At 40.9% G+C, this 20,240-nt stretch overlaps 1 protein-coding gene across 2 annotated transcripts in view; it reads left to right on the top strand.

Annotated features, from left to right (window-relative positions):
- The window catches only part of PPEF1 (protein phosphatase with EF-hand domain 1), a 109,914-nt gene that overhangs the window by 78,378 nt on the left and 11,296 nt on the right, over positions 1 to 20,240 (top strand). For both annotated transcript variants that reach the window (XM_043570118.1, XM_043570117.1), the window contains 4 exons: positions 2,184 to 2,333; positions 8,096 to 8,281; positions 9,661 to 9,803; positions 19,482 to 19,588. In XM_043570118.1, coding sequence (XP_043426053.1) covers positions 2,184 to 2,333; positions 8,096 to 8,281; positions 9,661 to 9,803; positions 19,482 to 19,588 — 586 coding nt within the window. The remainder of the gene's footprint in view (positions 1 to 2,183; positions 2,334 to 8,095; positions 8,282 to 9,660; positions 9,804 to 19,481; positions 19,589 to 20,240) is intronic.

Consider the following 20,240-nt stretch of genomic DNA (forward strand, 5'->3'; position numbering starts at 1 on the left):
GAAAACAGCATAGAGTCAGCTCTGAACACAAAGCTCTCTCCTTCAACGCTCTCCTCTCTTTCCTGATACTTGGAACTGAGGTTTGAATTTTCTTTTTCCTTTTCTTTTTTTTAGTTTATTCACTTGAGAGAGAGAGAGAGAGAGAGAGCGTGTGCACATGCTAGTGGGGTGCTGGGGGGCGATGCAGAGAAAGAAAGAGGGAGAAAGAGAATCCCAAGCAGGCTCTTAGCGCAGAGCCCAATGCAGGCCTCGATCCCACAGCCATGAGATCATGACTTGAACTGAAATCAAAAATCAGATGTTTAACTGACTGAGCCACCCAGGAGCCCCTGAGGTTGGAATTTTAGTCACCAAAACATACGCTGGGGAGAAGTTTTTAGGCCAGGAATTTGCTCAGGAAACCTCAAACTTCACCTCTTTTTTTTTTTTTTTTAAATTTTTTTTTTAACGTTTATTTATTTTTGAGACAGAGAGAGACAGAGCATGAATGGGGAAGGGGCAGAGAGAGAGGGAGACACAGAATCGGAAGCAGGCTCCAGGCTCTGAGCCTTCAGCACAGAGCCCGACGCGGGGCTTGAACTCACGGACCGTGAGATCGTGACCTGAGCTGAAGTCGGAGGCTTAACCGACTGAGCCACCCAGGCGCCCCAAACTTCACCTCTTTTGAGAATCATCGTTCCGTCTACTCATAAGCCTGGTTTTAAACATAGACATTTGACTTGTGTGCTTCATGTATCTTCTACCCCTGCCAGAGTGAGGTTGAACTGGAAGCACATACTTGTATTAAATATAATTGAACCGTGATGAAAGTAGTACCCTTTAAGTGTAGGGATGACACTGTTACCTTGTTTATACCTGTTGCGGTGGTATAATTTTAACAGAGTGGGGTAGGATGGGGGAACCTGATGACAACCTCCTTCTAGGTTCATTAAAGGCATTTTGTAAGGTGGGTGGGTTGGGGGGTGTCAATCAGAGGGACAGAGAAGGAAGATTTTATAAAACTCTGGTTTAGTATTCTTTAAACTCCCTGGCAGGGGGTGTAGGAAGGGATGGCTAGTAGGGTTCCCAGGAGAAAATGATGGTGTGCTACCTTAGGGGGGAGCTGGGGCAAAGTATCTTGATCCCAGGTAGCCTTGAAAACATCAAAGCCACATGTACAAGAGACCATGTGGCCTTGCCCAGTGAGCTTATCAGAAGTTGTATGGACCCAAGTCGAGAGCGGCCTCCCAGAATATTCTGCCCTGCTCAGGACCTGGGGATATTTTCTGGGGAGAGATGGGAGGGTAGGCTGTGAACTCACTGATAATAGCTGAGATTGAATTTCCAGCCATCTCAATATGACAAGGTCTTAGAATAAGATTCAATTTTATTTTTAAAAACTAAAGGTAAGATTTCGTATACACCCTAGTTTATAGAAGAGACAAAGTGCCTACCATTAACAGAAGTGTTGTTTCCAGTTGTTTTATATAAAGGTATGGTGTTATGAAGAAACAAGTACAAAATTATAGTCTTAGCTTAAGTAAGGGAACACAGAAGGGATTGTAATAGTCATTTTACTATCAGAAAGACATTTTATTTTCCGAAGGATGCATCACCTCTGTTGCTAAGATTAGAGAACATAACCAGTTGCTGGCAGGGTCAGACTGTGAATTACATGGCATTGAAGTTGAACGGCTTTCTCCGTCCCTTTGGAGAACTTTTGTGAACACAGATGTATTTTCTCCCATATCTCCTGGAAAAAAACAACGTGAAAGGCAGCCACCCTCTCGAGAGGCATTTCTGAATTTAAAGCCTATTGATTCTCTCTTAGCCCCATGTGTAGGTGAAGGCTCAGAGGGAGACAAGTTTTCCCTTTGCAACTTGCATTTCCTGTCATCAGACCTCAGGACACGTCTAGCACTGACACCTGTGCTTCTGGGGGCCTTTAGAAACTCGAATGGGAAACCAGGGCCTGAAGGGCCATGTCTCTAGTTAAAACATGTACCAACTGAATGTAACGGGCCCACTTTACAGAGATCAGTGGCTCCACGAGATGAAAGTGGTAGGTGAGATGGAAAAGGTGACCATGTGTCTCTCATTGGGTCGAGGCACAATGATATAGACAGAGTGGCGGCTCGCATTGAAGTTTCTGCGTGCAGCACACGAAACCTGGGGTTCGACTAAAGAGGGAATTTGCTTTGCAGATGAAATCTGTGCTGATGCCACCAACCCCCTTAGATGGAGACCCTGACACCAACGTGAAGAAAAAGAAATTCAACGCCACTGTTTTACCTCGGGAAGTCAAAACGAGTGCATCCCATTCTGAACAGTTAACAAAGCATGAATGGGAACAGGTAGGTAATCAGAGTATTCACCAAAGTAGCAAGGAAGATGCGGCATAGATGATGTTGTCTCTTATAATATGTACACAGGAAAGTGGCTCACCTTCATAAGCAGGTCATACTCTTCTTTGGGAACTCGCCACTATACTTTTAATAGTTTCATTGAGATGTAATTCACTCAAAGTATATTAATTCAATGGTTTTGATGCAGTCACAGTGTTGTGTACCTGTCACCACAATTTAATTTTAGAACATTTTCATCCCCTGAAAAAGAAATCCCATACTAATCTACTTTTGGTCTTTATAGATTTATCTGTTCTGGACATGTTCTAGAAATAGATCGATACAACAGGTGATCTTTTGTGTCTGGCTTTTTTTTTTTTTTTTTTTTTTTTTTTTTACTCAGCCCAGTGTTTTGAAGTTCATCCATGTTGTGAGATGTATCAGTACTTTGTTGCTTTTTATTGCTAAGTAATATCCTAAATAATATTCTATTGCTAAATAATACTCTATAATAAACATTTTGTTTATTCATTCCTCAGTGGGTAGACATTTGAGTTGTTTCCACTTATTGGCTATTATGAATAATGCTGCTATAAACATTACAGACATGTTTTTGTGTGGACATACGTTTTCCTTTCTCTTTGGTATGTACCTAGGAGTGGAATTGTATGGTCATAAGATAATTCTAAGTCGAACATTTTAAGAAACTTCAAACTTTTCCCAAGTGGCTACACCATTTTACATCTCCATCACCAATGTATGAAGGTTCCAGTTTCTTCATATCCTCACTTAACAAATTGTCTGTCCTTTTTGATTGTGGCCATCCTAGTGGGTATGAGGTGGAATCTCATTGTGGCTTTGATTTGTTGTGGTTTTTCGGCAGTTTTCTAATGATTAATGATGTTGAGCATCTTTTCATGTGCTAATTGGCCACCTTTATGTCTTCTTTAGAGAAATATCTATTCAGATCCTTTGCTGATTTAAAAAATTGAGTTGTTTAGGGGCGCCTGGGTGGCTCAGTCAGTTGAGCGTCTGACTTCAGTTCAGGTCATGACCTCGCGGTTCGTGGGTTCAAGCCCCACGTTTGTTAAAAATAAATAAGCATTTTTAAAAAATTAATTTTAAAAAAAAAATTTTTTTTCAACGTTTATTTATTTTTGGGACAGAGAGAGACAGAGCATGAACGGGGGAGGGGCAGAGAGAGAGGGAGACACAGAATCGGAAACAGGCTCCAGGCTCTGAGCCATCAGCCCAGAGCCTGACGCGGGGCTCGAACTCCCGGACTGCGAGATCATGACCTGGCTGAAGTCGGACGCTTAACCGACTGCGCCACCCAGGCGCCCCTAAAAATTAATTTTTTTTAAATGTTAACTTATTTTTGAGAGACAGAGAGAGACAGAGTGTGAGCAGGGGAGGAGCAGAGAGGGAGGGAGACACAGAATCCGAAGCAGGCTCCAGGCTCTGAGCTGATTGTGCTATTGTTTTTAACAATGTCCCAGGGCTCACGAACAGATCCACAACTGATCCCATGAAACTTGGTCTCTTTTGCAGAGGCAGGGTACGACAATCTTTGAGGCCCTAAGAGGGCTCTTCTCATCTACCCCTTTCCCTGATTCTGTCCTAGTATCATGGACCCATCAGCCTTCTTCTCTTCTACTTGCCTCCCCCCAAGAAGCCCCTATTTCTTGACTCTGTGCTCTTATACTTTGATTCCTAAAATGTAGAATAAAATGTGATTTCTGATGCAAAATATCCTCTAATAATGAGGAGAAGGGATTGGTGGGAGAATAGAGAGGGGGTGGAAGAAGGGGTAGTACGAGAGAAATAGAATTCGTTAATGGCTTGTGCATCCAAAGTATTAAAAAAAAATCAAGTTAAGTACAAGAGGCAACCTATGGCAGGTAGGAAAAGATGCCTCCTTAGATTCTGAAATACAAATTCCAGAGACCAAAGATTATTACAAGCACTTCTAGGATTGTGGTAAATAAAAAGGATGGTGCCAAAGAGATTGGAGTTGCACAGAAGGAAAAGTGTGGCTTCTGGAAGCCTAGATGAGTTAGAATTATAGAGGGATGGAGCTTTAAGAAGTGTGTGTGGGTGGTCATTATTCTGTAATTGAACCTCCCACCACCCCATCTCTATGAATGAGGCATCTTACAGACTCCATGTACATGACTGGAGTTGACACAGGGGAAAATGGACCAGAATCTCATTCCCGATATTTTAACAATTTCGGTTGTACCCTTAATTTTCTTCCTTCAGTTGCTGGTACAAAGTGGGTGTGCATACTTCAGTTAGCTAGAGTTGAAATTTCCAGATAAAACCAGATTTCGCACTTTATTTCTTAATATCTATGAGCTGTGTTATGATAAAGGTCATAGGCTCTTTATTTGTGCCATACTCACAGAAGTGCATAATTCTTGGCAGAGTGCTATGGTTTGGGTTTTATGTTCACTGAGATGTGGGAGAGATACGTACTCATAGCTAAGTCCTTCTATAGAGACAAACGTGGCACTCTTCCTTTAAGACAGACTTGCAACAAGAAGACCAGAGAGGTTTAAAAAATAGTTGCAATTATTTATTTCCTGAGTGAGTCTTCATTCATTCATTCAACAAGAATTTACTGAACACCCGCTATGTATCAGGCACTGTCGTAGGCTTTTGGGAATGTCAGTGACCAAAGATGTATTACCTTGTGAAGCTTACATTCTAGGGAGGGGAGTTAAGTAGGTAAAGCAAGTAAATTATATGAGATGTTAAGTGAAAAGTTCTATGGAAAAAAAAGAAAACCAGAACAAGGTTAGGGGTATCCGGAGAACCGGAGGCGGGGGACAGAGTTGTAGTGGGAGTAGTCAGCTTCATTGTGCAGGCTCCCAAGAGTGAAATGGCTTGTCACTTGGCTAGTCACTGGGTGATAGAGCAGGATGTGATCTCAGGTCTGCCTTTAAGGCCCAAGCTCTTTTTCCGAAGGGAAAGATGGCTTCGGAATGATGGGGGCGGGTCTCAAGAAGGAGTCGAACTTCTCCGGTTTCTCATCCAGTGTGGCTAATGGGTACACAGGGAGTAGGCAACTTAAGTGATTTAGGTGCTGCCGGAGGGTTTGGGCTGAGCGCAGCCTTTAAAAGATGTTCACAAGCTGGAAGGAAGATACGTCACTAAGGGGAAAATGCAAAAGAATAGTGAATCTATAGCATTAGTGTGTTAGAAGAGAGGCATTTAGATATACCTTCCACAGCTATTAACTCTCCCCCAAAGCGTGCTTTTGGGAACTGGATAACTGAGAGCTGCAGACAAGCACAGGACATTTCTTGCTGGATTCATTTCGGATTTAGGAGGTTTGAAGGCCGAGGCACGAAGAGCTTTTTGTTGGCCGGATCATATACGAGCTGTCATTCAGTAAAGCTTTTCCAATTTTCGGTTTGAACATTTTCAGGAAGGGATATTGCGAATAACTATTGTTTCATGCGCTTACCACTCACAAGGCCCTTGCATGTCAGAGGAGAGGATGTTGCTGGAAGGAAAGAGAGGGTCTCTTCTGAGGAATCTGCTTCACCCACAAAGGGTCCTTTTTCTGTTTGTGAGTTCTAGAATCAAGTCTATGTTACAGCCACAGTCTGGGTAAAACCTAGTCAAGTGAATGGATTCTAGACCGAAAAAAGAAGTGCCCATGCCTGGTAAGGGATGATTCTGAAAAACTTTAGTTCTATAAAGCTCATACCCCCTTTGACTTTGAGTAAAGAAAAATGAATTCTTGATATGTCTTTCTCGTTTCATTGATGAACCAACTAAAGTTCAGCTAGGTTAAATGATTTGCCTCAGGTGACACAGGTGCCAGCCGAAGACCTAAGTCCTTGGCCAGTGTTTCTCCGAGTTCAACAGAGTTCGTTATGCATACGTTTAACTTCTGTGCATTTTAACTATATGTATATGGCAGAAAGGAGAAAAGTATATATAATTTTATTTTCACAAATGTTATTTATCACATTATATGTTATTACATCTATAAAATGTTCACACATCCATATCATTGTGTAGGATTGTATATATAAAATCACGTATAGTGTGCTTTAAGGGTAATTTCAGAGGTTTCCCAGGGGTAATTTTAGCTATAAATGGCTTGCATCTCATGTAGGAATTTACCACTTAATCCCTTCCTCATACAAGCACAGTTCCTTGTGTTCCATTTTTCCCGCCTTCATTACACTAAAGGCCAAATCGGGACCCCCAAACAGGAATTCATGGCGTAAGAGCCAGATGTGACAACGCAAGTATTGGTTTTGACATAAACACCAGCCAGGGAAAGGGGCTCCAGTGGATTAATTCGGAAGGGCAGGATTGTGCCAGTGTTGGCATTCAGTGTTGGCATTCAGGGGGAGAGAGGAGAATCTTGGTCTGACTCTTCTTCGGGTGGTTTTAAGTCTCACTTCAATCAGTCGTCAAAAACTTGCACAAATGTCTGGTTTGGCCTGATGGGGGGTTTCGACAAGTTCCGACCAGGTGCCCGTCATTCCAGAGTTCCCCTACCGGTTCCGTTCTTCGCTCCAGCTCGCTGTCTTTTTCCTCACTGATTTATAGCCCCCTTCAATACCAAACCTACGAATGGGTGTACAGTCAAGGTTACCGGGACAACCATTTCTGGTCCTCTCGTCAAGACCTCACTTGGACCTGCTTGAATAACTGCAGAACTTAAGATGCATGGTTTCTTCATGCCCACAAAACATGGACTCGTAGAATCATAGTGTGTTAGAACTTGGCGATACTTTACAAGTCATCTGGCCCAAACTGCTGATTTTAGAGATCTAGAAACTGAGACCCAGAGAGTCTTCCCAAGGCTGCACAGCTTTAGTGACACAGCTATTTTTTTTTCTCACTGCTGCTTAAGCTCCTATAGGAGTTTAAATAAAGAAACATTATATGTAGATCAGAGCCATGAAAAATATTCTTAGAAACTTGGATCTTCAGTCTTGGGCATCACGTAGCCTGCATTTACCTCTTTCAGCCCCAGAAGGAAATGTGATGCTAATAAAATACCTGGGGATTTAGGACACGTTGGGGAAACCAGTCGGTGGCTGAATTTATTGCTAAAACTGAGAGTGTTCTTATGGATGGGCCAAAAAGTGAAGGAGATGATTTAGGGAAGTATTCTTGGATGAACTCTTATCTGTATCTGTGGTGGCGAAGAAGGCTTCCTCATGCTGTCTGCTCAACAGGACAAAAGCCAGGGCCAGAGCCACAGCTGGGAGACCCAATTATCTCTTTGAACGTATGAAGAATATCTAATGTGGGGGCACCGGGGTAGCTCAGTCGGTTAAGTGTCCGACTCTTGGTTTCGGCTCAGGTCGCCTTCTCATGGTTTGTGGATCTGAGCCCAGAGTCGGGCCCTGCACTGACAGCGCGGAGCCTGCTTGGGATTCTCTCTCTCCCTCTCCTCCTCTCTCAAAAGTAAATAAACATTAAAACAAAAAAGACCATCTAGACAAGGGCAAGGGCCGATTCTCCACGGCTACTAAGTATTGCTGCGTTGGTTCTTGTTCTTGGTACATTGGTTGTTGGGGACGAGCAAGCAGAAAGGGATTGCGGTGGCTGTGGGCCTTGCAGTTGTCGTGGAAAAGATCTATGGAGGAGAGGAGTACGAAACAAGTTTGAAGGAGGAATGAGGAACAGTTAGACTTTGGGATAACTCGGGTTAATGTTTCTGGCAAAGAAGTGGAAGTCTAGAACGACAGAGTCTCACTTGTAAATAGCAGCCTAACCCGCTTTGTTGTTCAAAGGTCATCGATATTCTGTGGAGTGATCCCAGAGGCAAAAGAGGCTGTTACCCGAACACAAGTCGAGGAGGGGGCTGCTATTTTGGACCCGATATCACCTCCAAGGTTCTTAATAGATACCAGCTGAAGATGCTCATCAGGTCTCATGAATGTAAGCCCGAAGGGTATGAAATCTGCCACGATGGGAAGGTGAGCTAACACTGTTGGTGATGTCATCACAGACATCCTTGCCCCGAGCAGTCTTTCTTCGCAGGGTGCGTCTGACCTCGAAGCCTCCGGGAAGGTGTCTTCCCCGGGACGAAAACAGAAGGCCACGCATTGGTAGACGGAAGCAGGAGACTATAGGGTTCGCACAGGTTGCGTGAAGGGGCCTCGCCGTGCCTCACCCTAAGAGATAGTGGCTCATTTCCCTCATCTTCCCTAATCCCAGAGAGCGAAATCCTGACCCGTAGCTCTAAGGACCCTCACAGAAAGGCTTCGTTCTTGACTAACCGAAAGGCAACTTTCCAGTACAGTGGGGTTAAGAGTCTGCTTGTCCTCACCGAGCGCCTCAAAGGCCGCAGTGAATCCGGTTTGCTCCCTTTCGCCTTTTGTACCTTCCCTGTGCGGGGCAGAGCCACAGAGTCGCCTCCCTTCTCCTCACCGAGCGGGCCAGCCCCAGCAAGGCACTCGCCTGGTCCCAGTTCAGCTGCAGCCGCTGGAGCGGAGCGTGTTGTGCTCCTTCAGTGCGGGTGTGGTGAGGCTGGGAGAGGCGAGGGCTGATGAACTGGTTTCTTGTCCCAAGTTGTCCCGGGATGTCCCTTTCCTAGTAGAGAACAGCCGTGAATCAAATGGAATACCAGCTTGCGGGGCATTCCTTTCTATTTCAAAACTTTTGCTTTGCTTACCTCTGTTAGTTCCTTTCGGGCTCCTACTAATGCCGTGGGATAGTGGAGGCAAGTATTATGTGAGGCTTCTTGTACTAAGAAAACAGAAAACGGCCTGTCTGAAGTAGCAGGCCGATTAAGGCAGAACCGGCTACAACAAGTACTACCCTGCCATCCTCCACCAGGGCCCCGGGGCCGTTCCCTCCCAACACGGTGGTCCTGGGCCCTTATTCTGGCCACTATTTTCCCTGCCCTTCCATGCCTAGTTTTGTGGGGGCCCTAAACGCTCTAAATCAGGCAGCGTTAGGCAAAGGAAAAAGACTCATACTAGACAAGTTTTATTTTGAACGCTCAAATACCACAGGGAAGGAAAACAAAGTCTACCCCCGCTTGGAACATTAGAATTTCCAAAACCTAGCGATAAGGGGGATCGTCAGATACGGAACTGAAATCGTACACAGGATTGCAAGGCCAGGCAGTGCGGGGACGAGTGGCTAGAAGTCGGTATTCCTGGGGACACCCGTTTGAGAGCCTTGTTGCCTCTCCAGTGGAAGCACAGAAAATCCTGTCAGACTTGGATCATTTGTATGCGTCCGGAACTTTGGTGTTTGCCTTTTTAGGAATTGAGCTATTTCTGACTTTATTGAGAGACCTTTTGAGAACCACCTCCATGTGATCCTGGTCTTCTGTTTCTTTTACCAGGTCATTACTATATTTTCTGCTTCTAATTATTATGAAGAAGGCAGCAATCGAGGCGCTTACATCAAACTGTCTTCTGGTATGGCCCCTCGATTCTTCCAGTACCAAGTAACTAGGACAACGTGCTTGAGGCCTCTTTACCAAAGGTGTGTATGCCCTAAGGAGAACTCTGAGCGCTGGTGCTGGTGACCAAGTGGGACCAGTCCAGAGTGACTAAGAGCAGCCGTGGGAGTGAAGGCAACTACTTACTGGTTACTCGTGGGCATAAACAAAATAGAACTCGTTCCAGACACCCGGTGGTGAACGCATTCGTATTTGAAACCAAGAGAAGACCTTTCCAGCCCATATGTCTCTGTAAATGGGTAAAGCAGTCAGTGTGCACGAACAGCCTCTAACCGAATGTAAAGAAAAGACGGTCCCCACATCCACCCAGTCCCGCACCCTGCAGTCTTCTCTGTCCCCAAACAGCCCCGTGTGCTCTTGCCTCTTGGTCTCTTCTCTGCTCAGAGTGTGTATGACAGGAGTTGAGTGTCTCTCCATGTGACGGCATCCGTAGTTTATCTTCCTTTTCTCCACTTAACATTACCTTTTTAAGAAGCTGTCATCACAAAACAAGTATGTTTATTGTTAACGAGTGAGGCCAAAGATGTATACAGAGAATGCCAATCATCTCTCCCCCTCGTTCTCGATAATCCTTTTCTGCAGATGCAACTGAAATGGACAGCCTCTTCTTGCTCCCACAAAAGCAGACCTTTATATTCATCGAATAAAAAAATGTTTTTGGAGCACCTACTATACGTCACACCCTGTTGTAGGCACAAGTGATACAGCAGTGAACAGAAGAAGCAAAAACCCTTTTCCTCATCAAATACGGATCCCAGGGGAAGGAGAAAGGCAGTCGGCAACATACATACTTTTTTTTTTTTTGACAAAGATAGAATCACACTGCACATTCTACAACTGAGTTTTTCTCTGAAGATGATATCATGATATCATGAACATCACTCCAAGTTGGTACACATAGACCTAACTCATTCTTTTTAGTAGATGTGCCATAATAATTACGGAGTGACCGAATCTTATTTAACTGATGGCCATCCAGATTGCTTCCAGGGTTTTGCAATTCCAGACAATGCTGTAACACTCCTCTGTGTGTACATATACATGCGTACGTACGGCCATAAGTTTTAGTGGGCTTTTTTTTACATAACATCTCAAAATGGGATATTTATGGATTTATATGTTTACAATTTTACTAGGTACTCCAAAAGAGTTGTAACAATTAACAATATGAAAACAACAAACCAATTTTTCCACATGCTCATTAGGCTTAGATATTGTTACACTTCTTAATTTTTGCCAAGCCGATGGATCAAAATGGTGAATCTCATTGTTTTAATTGGCAACTTTTTAGACAGCTGAGTTCACCCATCTTAGGTTTTTGGACATTGCATTTTTCTCTTCTTTGAATTTGCTATTTATATAGCTCCTGCATTTGAATTTGCTATTTATATAGTTCCTGCATTTGATCTTGGGTTGCTTGTCACTTTCTGATCAATTTTTAGGAGTTCTTTGCATATGACGGATAGAGGATTTTTACGGTTACGTTGCATATATTTTGTTGGTGTCTTCATTTTGCTTTAGTTCTATGAAATCACATTTATATATATAATTTCATCATATCTTTTGGATTTTCATCTCTGTTAGAAAAATGTCTCTACACCAAGTTTTCATTATATTGTTATATTAGTAAGTTCATCTCAAGCTAATTTATTTTAACAGCTTTGTTGAGACATAATTCACATATGATGAGGTTGACCAATTTAAAATATACAACTCACCGATAGTATTTTTGGAGTTGTGGAACCATCACCATAATCTAGTTTTTAAACATTTTTGTCAGCCTAAAAAGACCACTTGTACCCATTAGCAGTCACTCACCAGTCACCTCCCCCATCAACAACTCTAGGCAACCAGTAATCTGCTTTCTGTCTCTATACATTTACCTATTCTGGACATTGCATGTAAATGGAATCACACAGTATGTGGTCTTTTGTGACTGGCTTCTTTTGCTCAACACAATGTTTTTGAGGTTCATTCATGCTGTAACATGCATGAGTATTTCATTCCTTTTTATGGCTGAATAATATTCCATTAGATGGATAGACCACATTTTCTTTATTAAAAATTTTTTTTATGTTTTTAATTCTAGTATAGTGAACATATAGTGTTACATTAGCTTCAGGTGTACAATATAGTGATTCAACACTTCCATACATCACCCTGTGCTCATCACGACAAGTGCACTCCTTAATCCCTATCACCTGTTTCCCCCATGACCCCCCAACCCTCCTCCCCTCTGGTAACTATCAGTTTGTTCTCTACAGTAAACAGTCTGCTTCTTGGTTTGTCTCTCTTTTTTTGCTTTGCTGGTTTGTTTTGTTTCTTAAATTTCACATGTGAGTGAAATCATGTATCTGTCTTTCTCTGACTTCCTTATTTTGCTTAGCATTATACTCTCTAGCTCCATCCATGTCATTGAAAATGGCAAGATTTCATTTTTTATGGTTGAATAATATTCATATATATATACATACATATATGTATATGTATATATGTATACATACATATGTATGTATATGTATACATGTATACATGTATATATATACATATATGTATGTATATATATGTATATATACATAATACACACACACATCTTTATCCATTTATCAGTCAATGGACATTTGGGTTGCTTCCATATCTTGGCTATTGTAAATAATGCTGCTATAAACCTAGAATGTATCCCTTTGAATTAGTATTTTTTTATTCTTTGGGTAAATACCTAGTAGTGCAATTGCTGGGTCGTAGGGTAGTTCTATTTTTCACATTTTGAAGAAGCTGCATACTGTTCTCCGGAGTGGCTGCACCAGCTTGCATTCCCACCAATAGGGCAAGAGGGTTCCCCTTTCTCCACATCCTCACCAACACCTGTTGTCTTTTGTGTTATTAATTTTAGCCATTCTGACAGTTGTGAGGTGGTATCTCATTGTGGTTTTGATTTGCATTTCCCTGATGGTAAGTGATGATGATCATCTTTTCCTGTATCTGTTGGCCATCTGTATGTCTTCTTTGGAAAAATTTCTGTTCATGTCTTCAGCCTATTTTTAAATTGGATTATTTGTTTCCTGGGTATTGCATTTTGTAAGTTCTTTATATAATTTGGATACTGACCCTTTATTGGATATGTCACTTGCAAATACCTTCTCCCATTCTGTAAGTTGCATTTTAGTTTTGTTGATTGTTTCCTTTGCTGTGCAGAAGCTTTTTATTTTGATGTAGTTCCAATAGTTTATTTTTGCTTTTGTGTCCCTTGCCTCAGGGGACCTGTCTAGAAAATAGTTACTGTGGCCGACGCTAGAGAGGTTATTGCCTGTGCCCTCTTCTAGGATTTTTATGGTTTCAGGTCTTACATTTAGGTCTTTAATCCATTTTGAATTTATTTTGTGTACGGTGTAAGAAAATGGTCCAGTGTCATTCCGTTGCATGTAGTTTGTCCAGTTTTCTCAACACCATATGTTGAAGAGACTGTCTTTTTTCCCATTGCATATTCTTTCCTGCTTTGTCAAAGATTAATTGACCATATAATTGCGGGTTTATTTCTGGGTTTTCTGTTCTGTTCTATTGATCTGTGTGCCAGTGCCATACTGTTTTGATTACTACAGCTTTGTACTATAACTTGAAGTCTCGAATTGTGATGCCTCCAGCTTGGCTTTGCTTTTTCAAGGTTGCTTTAGCTGACAACTAATGTTGACTAAAAGTGGTGAGGGCAGATATCCTTGCTTTGTTCCTGATCTTAAGAGGGACACATTCAGTCTTTCACCCTAAGTATATCAGCTCTCTGTTTCACGTAGATGTCCCTCATCTGGTTGAGGAAGTTCTCTTCTGTGCCTAATTTGTTGAGTGTTTTTATCATGAAAGAGTGTTGGAGTTTGTCAAATACTTTGTATCTATTGAGATGGTCATGTGGTTTTTGTTTTTTATTTTATTAATATAGCGTGTTACATTTATTCATTTCAGATGTCAAACAAACCTTGCATTCCTGGGATAAATCCCACTTGTTCATGGTATAGAGTCCTTTTTCTATATTGCTGAATGCAGTTTGCTATTATTTTGTTAAGGATTTTCCATCTATATTCATTTTTTTAATTAAAAAAAGTCTAAAAGTAATCTCTATGCCCAACATGGAGCTCAAACTCACAACCCAGAGATCAAGAGTCACATGCTCTACCGATTGAGCGAGCCAGATGCCCCTCGATGTATATTCTTAAGAGATGTTGTAGTGATATGTAGTTTTCTTGCGATCTTTGCCTGGTTTTGGTATCAGGCTAACACTTGCTTCGTATAAAAAGATGGGTAGTATTCACACCTCTTCTATTTTTTTGGAAGGGTTTGCGAACGATTGGTATTAATTCTTCTTTAGATGTTTGGTAGAATTCACCAGTGAAGCCATCTGGCCCTGAGCTTTTCTTTGTGGGCAGATGTTTGATTACTTATTCAATGTTTTTTATTTGTTCCAGGTATGTTCAATTTTTCTATTTCTTCTTAGTTTTGGTAGTTTGTATCCTTGTAGGAATTTGTCCATTTCATCTGGGTTATCTAATTTGTTGGTGTACAATTGTTTATAATATCCCTTTATAATCTGTTATTTCTGTGAGGTCAGTTGTGATGAGCCGTCTTTCATTCCTGATTTTAGAAATTTGAGTCTTCTTTTTTTTTTCTTGGCCAGTCTAGACAAAGTTTTGTCAGTTTTGTTGATCTTTTCAAAGAACCAATTTTTGGCTTCGTGAATTTTCTCTATTGTTTTTCTATTTTCTCTTTCATTTGCAGGCATATCTCAGAAATAATTGTAGGTTCAGTTTCAGACCACCGTAAGAAAGCAAATGTTAACAATAAAGCAAGTCAGGAGAATTTTTTTGCTTTCCCAGTGCATATAAAGGTTATGTCTACATTACACTGTAGTCTGGTATGCATGCAATAGCATGTCTAAAAAAACAATGTATATACCTTAAAAATACACTACCGCTAAAAAAATTGCTAGCCATCTTTTGAGCTTCCAGCAAGTTGTGATGTTTTTGCTGGTGGAGGGTCTTGGCTCAGTGTTGACGGCTGCTGACTGATCAGAGTAGTGGTTGCTGAAGACTGGGGTGGCTGTGGGAATTTCTTAAAATAAGACAACAATGCAATTTGCTGAATTGATCGGCTCTTCCTTTTATGAAAGGTTTCTCTGTAGCATGTGATGCTGTTTGACAGCATTTTATCCATAGTAACTTCTTTCAAAATTGGAGTTTCTCGCCATCATGAGATTGTACCAGTTCAGTCACATCTTCAGTCTCCATTTGTAATTCTAGTTCTCCTGCTTATTTCTGCCACATCTGCAATTACTTCCTTCACTGAAGTCTTGAACCCCTCAAAGTCATCCATAAGGTTTGGAATCAACTTCTTCCAGATTCCTGTTAATGTTGCTATTTGACCTCTTCCCATGCATCATGGGTGTTCTTACTGGCGTCCAAAATGGCAAATCCTTTTCAGGTTTTCAATTTACTTTTCCCAGATCAGTCAGAGGAATCACTATCTATGGCAGCTATATCCTTATAAAATGTGTTTCTTAAATAATAAGACTTGAAAGTCTAAATTTCTCCTTGATCCATGGAGTGCAGAATGAATGTTGTGTTAGCAGCCACAAAAACAACGTTAATCTCATTGTGCATCTCCATCAGAGCTCTTGGGTGACCAGGTACATTTTCACTGAGCGGTCGTATTTTGAAGGTTATCCTTTTTTCTGAGCAGTAGTTCTCAACGATGGGCTTAATATATTCAGTAAACCATGTTTTAAACAGGTGTGTGCTGTCATCCAGGCTTTGTTGTTCCATTTATAGAGCACAGGAAGAGTGGATTAAGCATCATTCTTATGGGCCCTAGGATTTTCAGAATGGTAAATAAACATTGCCTTCAACTTAGTCTCTAGCTGCATCAGCCCCTTCCAAAAGAGTCAGCCTGGCTTTAGAAGCTTTCAAGCCAGGTATTGACTTCTCCTCTCCAGCTATGGAAGTCCTAGATGGCATCATATTCCAGTAGAAGGCTGTTTCATCGGCATTGAGAACCTGTTGTTTAGTGTAGCCACCTTCGTTGATTATTTTAGCTAGATTTTCTGGATAATTTGCTATAGCTTCTACATCAGCACTTGCTGCTTCACCTTGTACTTTGATGTTATAGAGATAGATTCTTTCCTTAAACCTCATGAGCCAACCTCTGCTAGCTTCAAACTTTTCTTCCACAGTTTCCTTTAGCTTTCTCAGCCTTCATAGAATTGAAGAGGTTTAGGGCTTTGCTCTGGATTAGGCTTTGGACTAAAACAATATTGTGGCTGGTTTCATCTTTTTGTTTTGTTTTGTTTTGTTTTTGTTTTAAGTAGGCTTCATGTCCAGTGTGGAGCCCAATGCAGGGTTTGAACTCACAACCCTGAGATCAAGACCTGAGCCGAGATCAAGAGTTGGACACTTGGGGTGCCTGGGTGGCTCAGTCAGTTAAGCATCTGACTCTCGGTTTCAGCTCAGGTCATGATCTCATGGTTTCATGACTTCAAGCCCTGTTTCAGGCTCTGTGCTGACCATGCAGAGCCTGCTTGGGATTCTCTCTCTTCTCCCTCTCTCTCTCTACTTCTCTCTCTGCTCCTTGCCCATTCACGCTATCTCTGTCTCTCTCTAAATAAATATGTAAACTTAAAAAAAATTTTTTTAGGGGCGCCTGGGTGGCTCAGTCGGTTGAGTGTCCAACTTCAGCTCAGGTCATGATCTTGCAGTTCATGAGTTCGAGCCCTACGTTGGGCTCTGTGCTGACAGCTCAGAGACTGGAGCCTGCTTCTGATTCTGTGTCTCCCTCTCTCTGCCCCTTCCCCGCTCATGCTCTGTCTCTCTCTGTCTCTCAAAGATGAATAGACGTTAAAAAAATTTTTTTTTAATTTAAAAGAGTCAGACACTTAACTGACTGAGGCACCCAGGTGCACCTTGGCTGGTTTGATCTTCTATCCAGACCACTCAGACTTTCTCCATATCAGCAATAAGAATGCTTCACTTTCTTATCTTTTGTGTTTATTGGAGTAGCACTTTTAATTTCTTTTCAAAAAATTTTTCTTTGCATTCACTTCTTGGCTTACTGTTTGGCACAAAAGGCTTAGTTTCCAACCTGTCTTGGCTTTCACCATGGCTTCCTCGCTAAGCTTAATCATTTCTAGATTTTGGTTTAATGTGAGAGGGGTGCCTGGCTGACTCAGTTGTAAGAGCATGCGACTCTTGATCTCAGGATTGTGAGTTTGAGCCCCACACGGGTGTGGAGATTACTAAAAAAACAATAAATAAATAAACTTTTAGAAATAAAGTGAGAGACCTGACTCTTCCCTTTCACTTGCACACTTGGCATTGTAGGGTTCTCAGCTGGCCTAATTTCAGTGTGTCTCAGGGAATAGGGAAGGTCAAGGAGAGGGAGAGAGATGTGAGAATGGCTGGTCAGTGGAGAAGTCAGAACGTACACTATATTTATCAATTAAGTCTTATATGGGCATGGTTTGTGGCCCCCCCCCCAAGGCAAAATTACAATACTAACATCGAAGATCACTGATGACAGATCACCATAACAAATACAATAATAATGAGAAAGTTTGAAATATTTGAAAAAATTGAAATATGGAAAGTTTGAAAACTGTGACACAGAGACACGAAGTGAGTGAATGTTATTTGAAAAATGTCACTAATGGACTTGGTCGATACAGGGCTGCCACAAACCTTCCACATGTAAAAAATACCTGTGAAATGCAATAAAGTGAAGCACAGGAAAACACGGATGCCTGTAGTTTTCCTCTCCTCTTCATTCTTTCCGTCCTTCTGCTTGCTTTGGGTTTACTTTTACTCTTCTTTTTTCTAGTTTTTGAAGGTAGAGATTAGGTTATTGATTTGAGATCTTTTTTTTTTAATATCAGCATTTATAGCTACAAATTTTCCTCTAAGCCCTGGTTTAGTTGTGTCTCACATTGTCACAACATTGTCATGTTGTGTTTTAATCTTCTGTTATCTTAAAGTATTTCCTAATTTCTCTTGTGATTTCATCTTTGACATATTGGTTGTTTAGGATGGTGTTGCTTAATTTCCTCATATTTGTGATTCCTCCAAATTTCTTTCTGTTATCGATCTCTAATTTATTCCTTTTGTAGTCAGAAAAGCTACTTTGTCTGATTTTGATCATGTTAAATGTATTGAGACATATTATGGCCTAGCAGAGGATCTATCATGGAGAATGTTCCATATATGCTTTAGAAAAATGTATATTCTGCTGTTGTTGGGTGCAGTGTTTTATACATATCTGTTAAGTTTAGTTGGTTTATAGTGCTGTTCAAGTCTTTAAATTTTTTTTAATTTTTTGAAGTTTATTTATTTATTTTGAGAGAGAGAGAGAGAGAGAGAGAGAGAGAGAGTGTAAGCAGGGGAGGGGCAGAGAGAGAGAGAGAGAGAGAGAATCCCAAGCAAGCTCCATGCTGTTAGCACAGAGCCTCACATGGGGCTGGATCCCACAAACTGTGAGCTCATGACCTGAGCTGAAATCAAGAGTCAGATACTTAGCCAACTGAGCCACCCATGTGCCCCTCTGTTCAAGTCTTTTATATCCTTTTTTATTTTCTGCCTCATTGTTCTATCTATTATTGAAAGTAGAATATTGAAGTCTCCAACTGTTATTATTAAATTGTCTGTTTCTCCCTTCAGTTCTGTCTGGTTTTGCTTCATATAGGTTTGGGCTCCCTTGTTAGGTTTATAGATGTTTGTAATTGTTTTATCTTCCTGACTGATTGACTCTTTTATCATTATAAAATATTCCTCTGTGTCTCTAGTAACAGATTTTGTCTTCAAGTCTATTCTGTCTTCTGTTAGTATAGCCATTCTAACTCTCTTATGGTTGATGTTTTCATAATACATCTTTTTTGTTGTTGTTCTCTCAAGATCTTTTGTATCTTTGAAACTGAAGTGTATCTCCTGTAGAAAACATAGTTGGGTCTTTAAAAAAAAAAATCCGGTCTCATAGCCTCTGCTTTTTGATGTCTAAAAATCTATTCACATATGATGCTATTATTGATATGGTTTGATTTACCTCTGCCATTTTGCTTTTTTGGGGAGAGGGGTATATGACTCATAGCTACTTTGTTCCTCTGTTCCTCCTTTATTTAGAATTTATTTTTGTAAATGGTCTGAGGTGGTTTAGCATCCAGACGGATAACTATGCTAGCTAGCACCATGTTAAAAAAAAAAATTGCTCTTCTCTACTGAATTGTAATACCTCCTTTGTCATATACATTGTTCCCATATATAGTTGACTATGTTTATGCAATTTCTATTATGTTCTGCTCATGTATCTGTCTTCTCCTGTGTCAATACCTGCTGTTAGGTTTCAGCAACTTCACAGGAAATATTAAAGTCTGCTCTAGCAAGTCCCTCTTAATTTTCTTGTTTTTCAAAAGTATCTTGGATATGCTCAGACATTAATTGCTCATGTAAATCTTTGAATTCAAAAAGAAAACACCAGTGGTAGTCCTTTTAAAATTTCACAATACGTGCGCACACAGGCATACATATACCAACATTGACCACCTAGGAACATGGCATGTGTGAAATTAGGCAATTCATTTGAAGTAGAAACTGGTAAGTGGTAACATAGCACATTAAAACCAGACAGAACAGGATGATTTCTGTATCTTTTGCCTAATAATTGTTTTGTTAACATAGGGTGAATGCTATTGAAAGTAGTGCCATCAGGATATTAAGAGAGAGAATAATTGCACGAAAAACTGACCTCGTTCACGCTTTCCAACTTCAAGACCGCAGTAAATCAGGTAATAAAATTATGTAATGCTTACCGTTTCTTAACATACCAGCTTACGTACAAATCAGTTTCCATTTTTTTCGCTTCCTTAAGATTTCAGTTCTCTATTTTTACTAGCAAGGAAAGATAGAGATAAAAATAAAACATAATCCGTTATGTGCTTGAAAAAAGCCATATCCCTCCTTTGCAGTACGTTTCTTTCAACTTAAAACAACAGCAACCCTCCTATTCTGGTAGTGGCTCAGACTAGACACTCTGGAAGGCCCTCCTGTTAAGACACAGCGAGATTCTAGAGGATACAGAATTTTAATGCATCTACCAGCCTCACAGTAAGATAAATATCTAGCAAACATTTTTCTCTCATGAAACGTTTTTTGAAACCAGCTTGGAGCAGCAGACAAGCACAAAATGCCAGATTGTCCTGAGGGCAAATGCTAATTTTGGTGTTGTGCTCAATCCTGAGACTAGACCAAAGGATAATAGAAAGATGGATAAGCTGAATCTGAGACTTCCACATTAAGCCTGGACCCTGAAAGTGGCTAAAGTAGGTTATTTTTGTAGTGCCTCTTGACTCTTGGCAAGCAAATGCAAATCCACGTTCAAGGGATGCATCCCTAATTTTGGCCACTAACATATGCAGAGATTAACATCAACCATGAGTT

This window comes from Prionailurus bengalensis, chromosome X (genome assembly GCF_016509475.1).
Source record: "Prionailurus bengalensis isolate Pbe53 chromosome X, Fcat_Pben_1.1_paternal_pri, whole genome shotgun sequence".
Taxonomy (NCBI): Eukaryota; Metazoa; Chordata; class Mammalia; order Carnivora; family Felidae; genus Prionailurus; species Prionailurus bengalensis.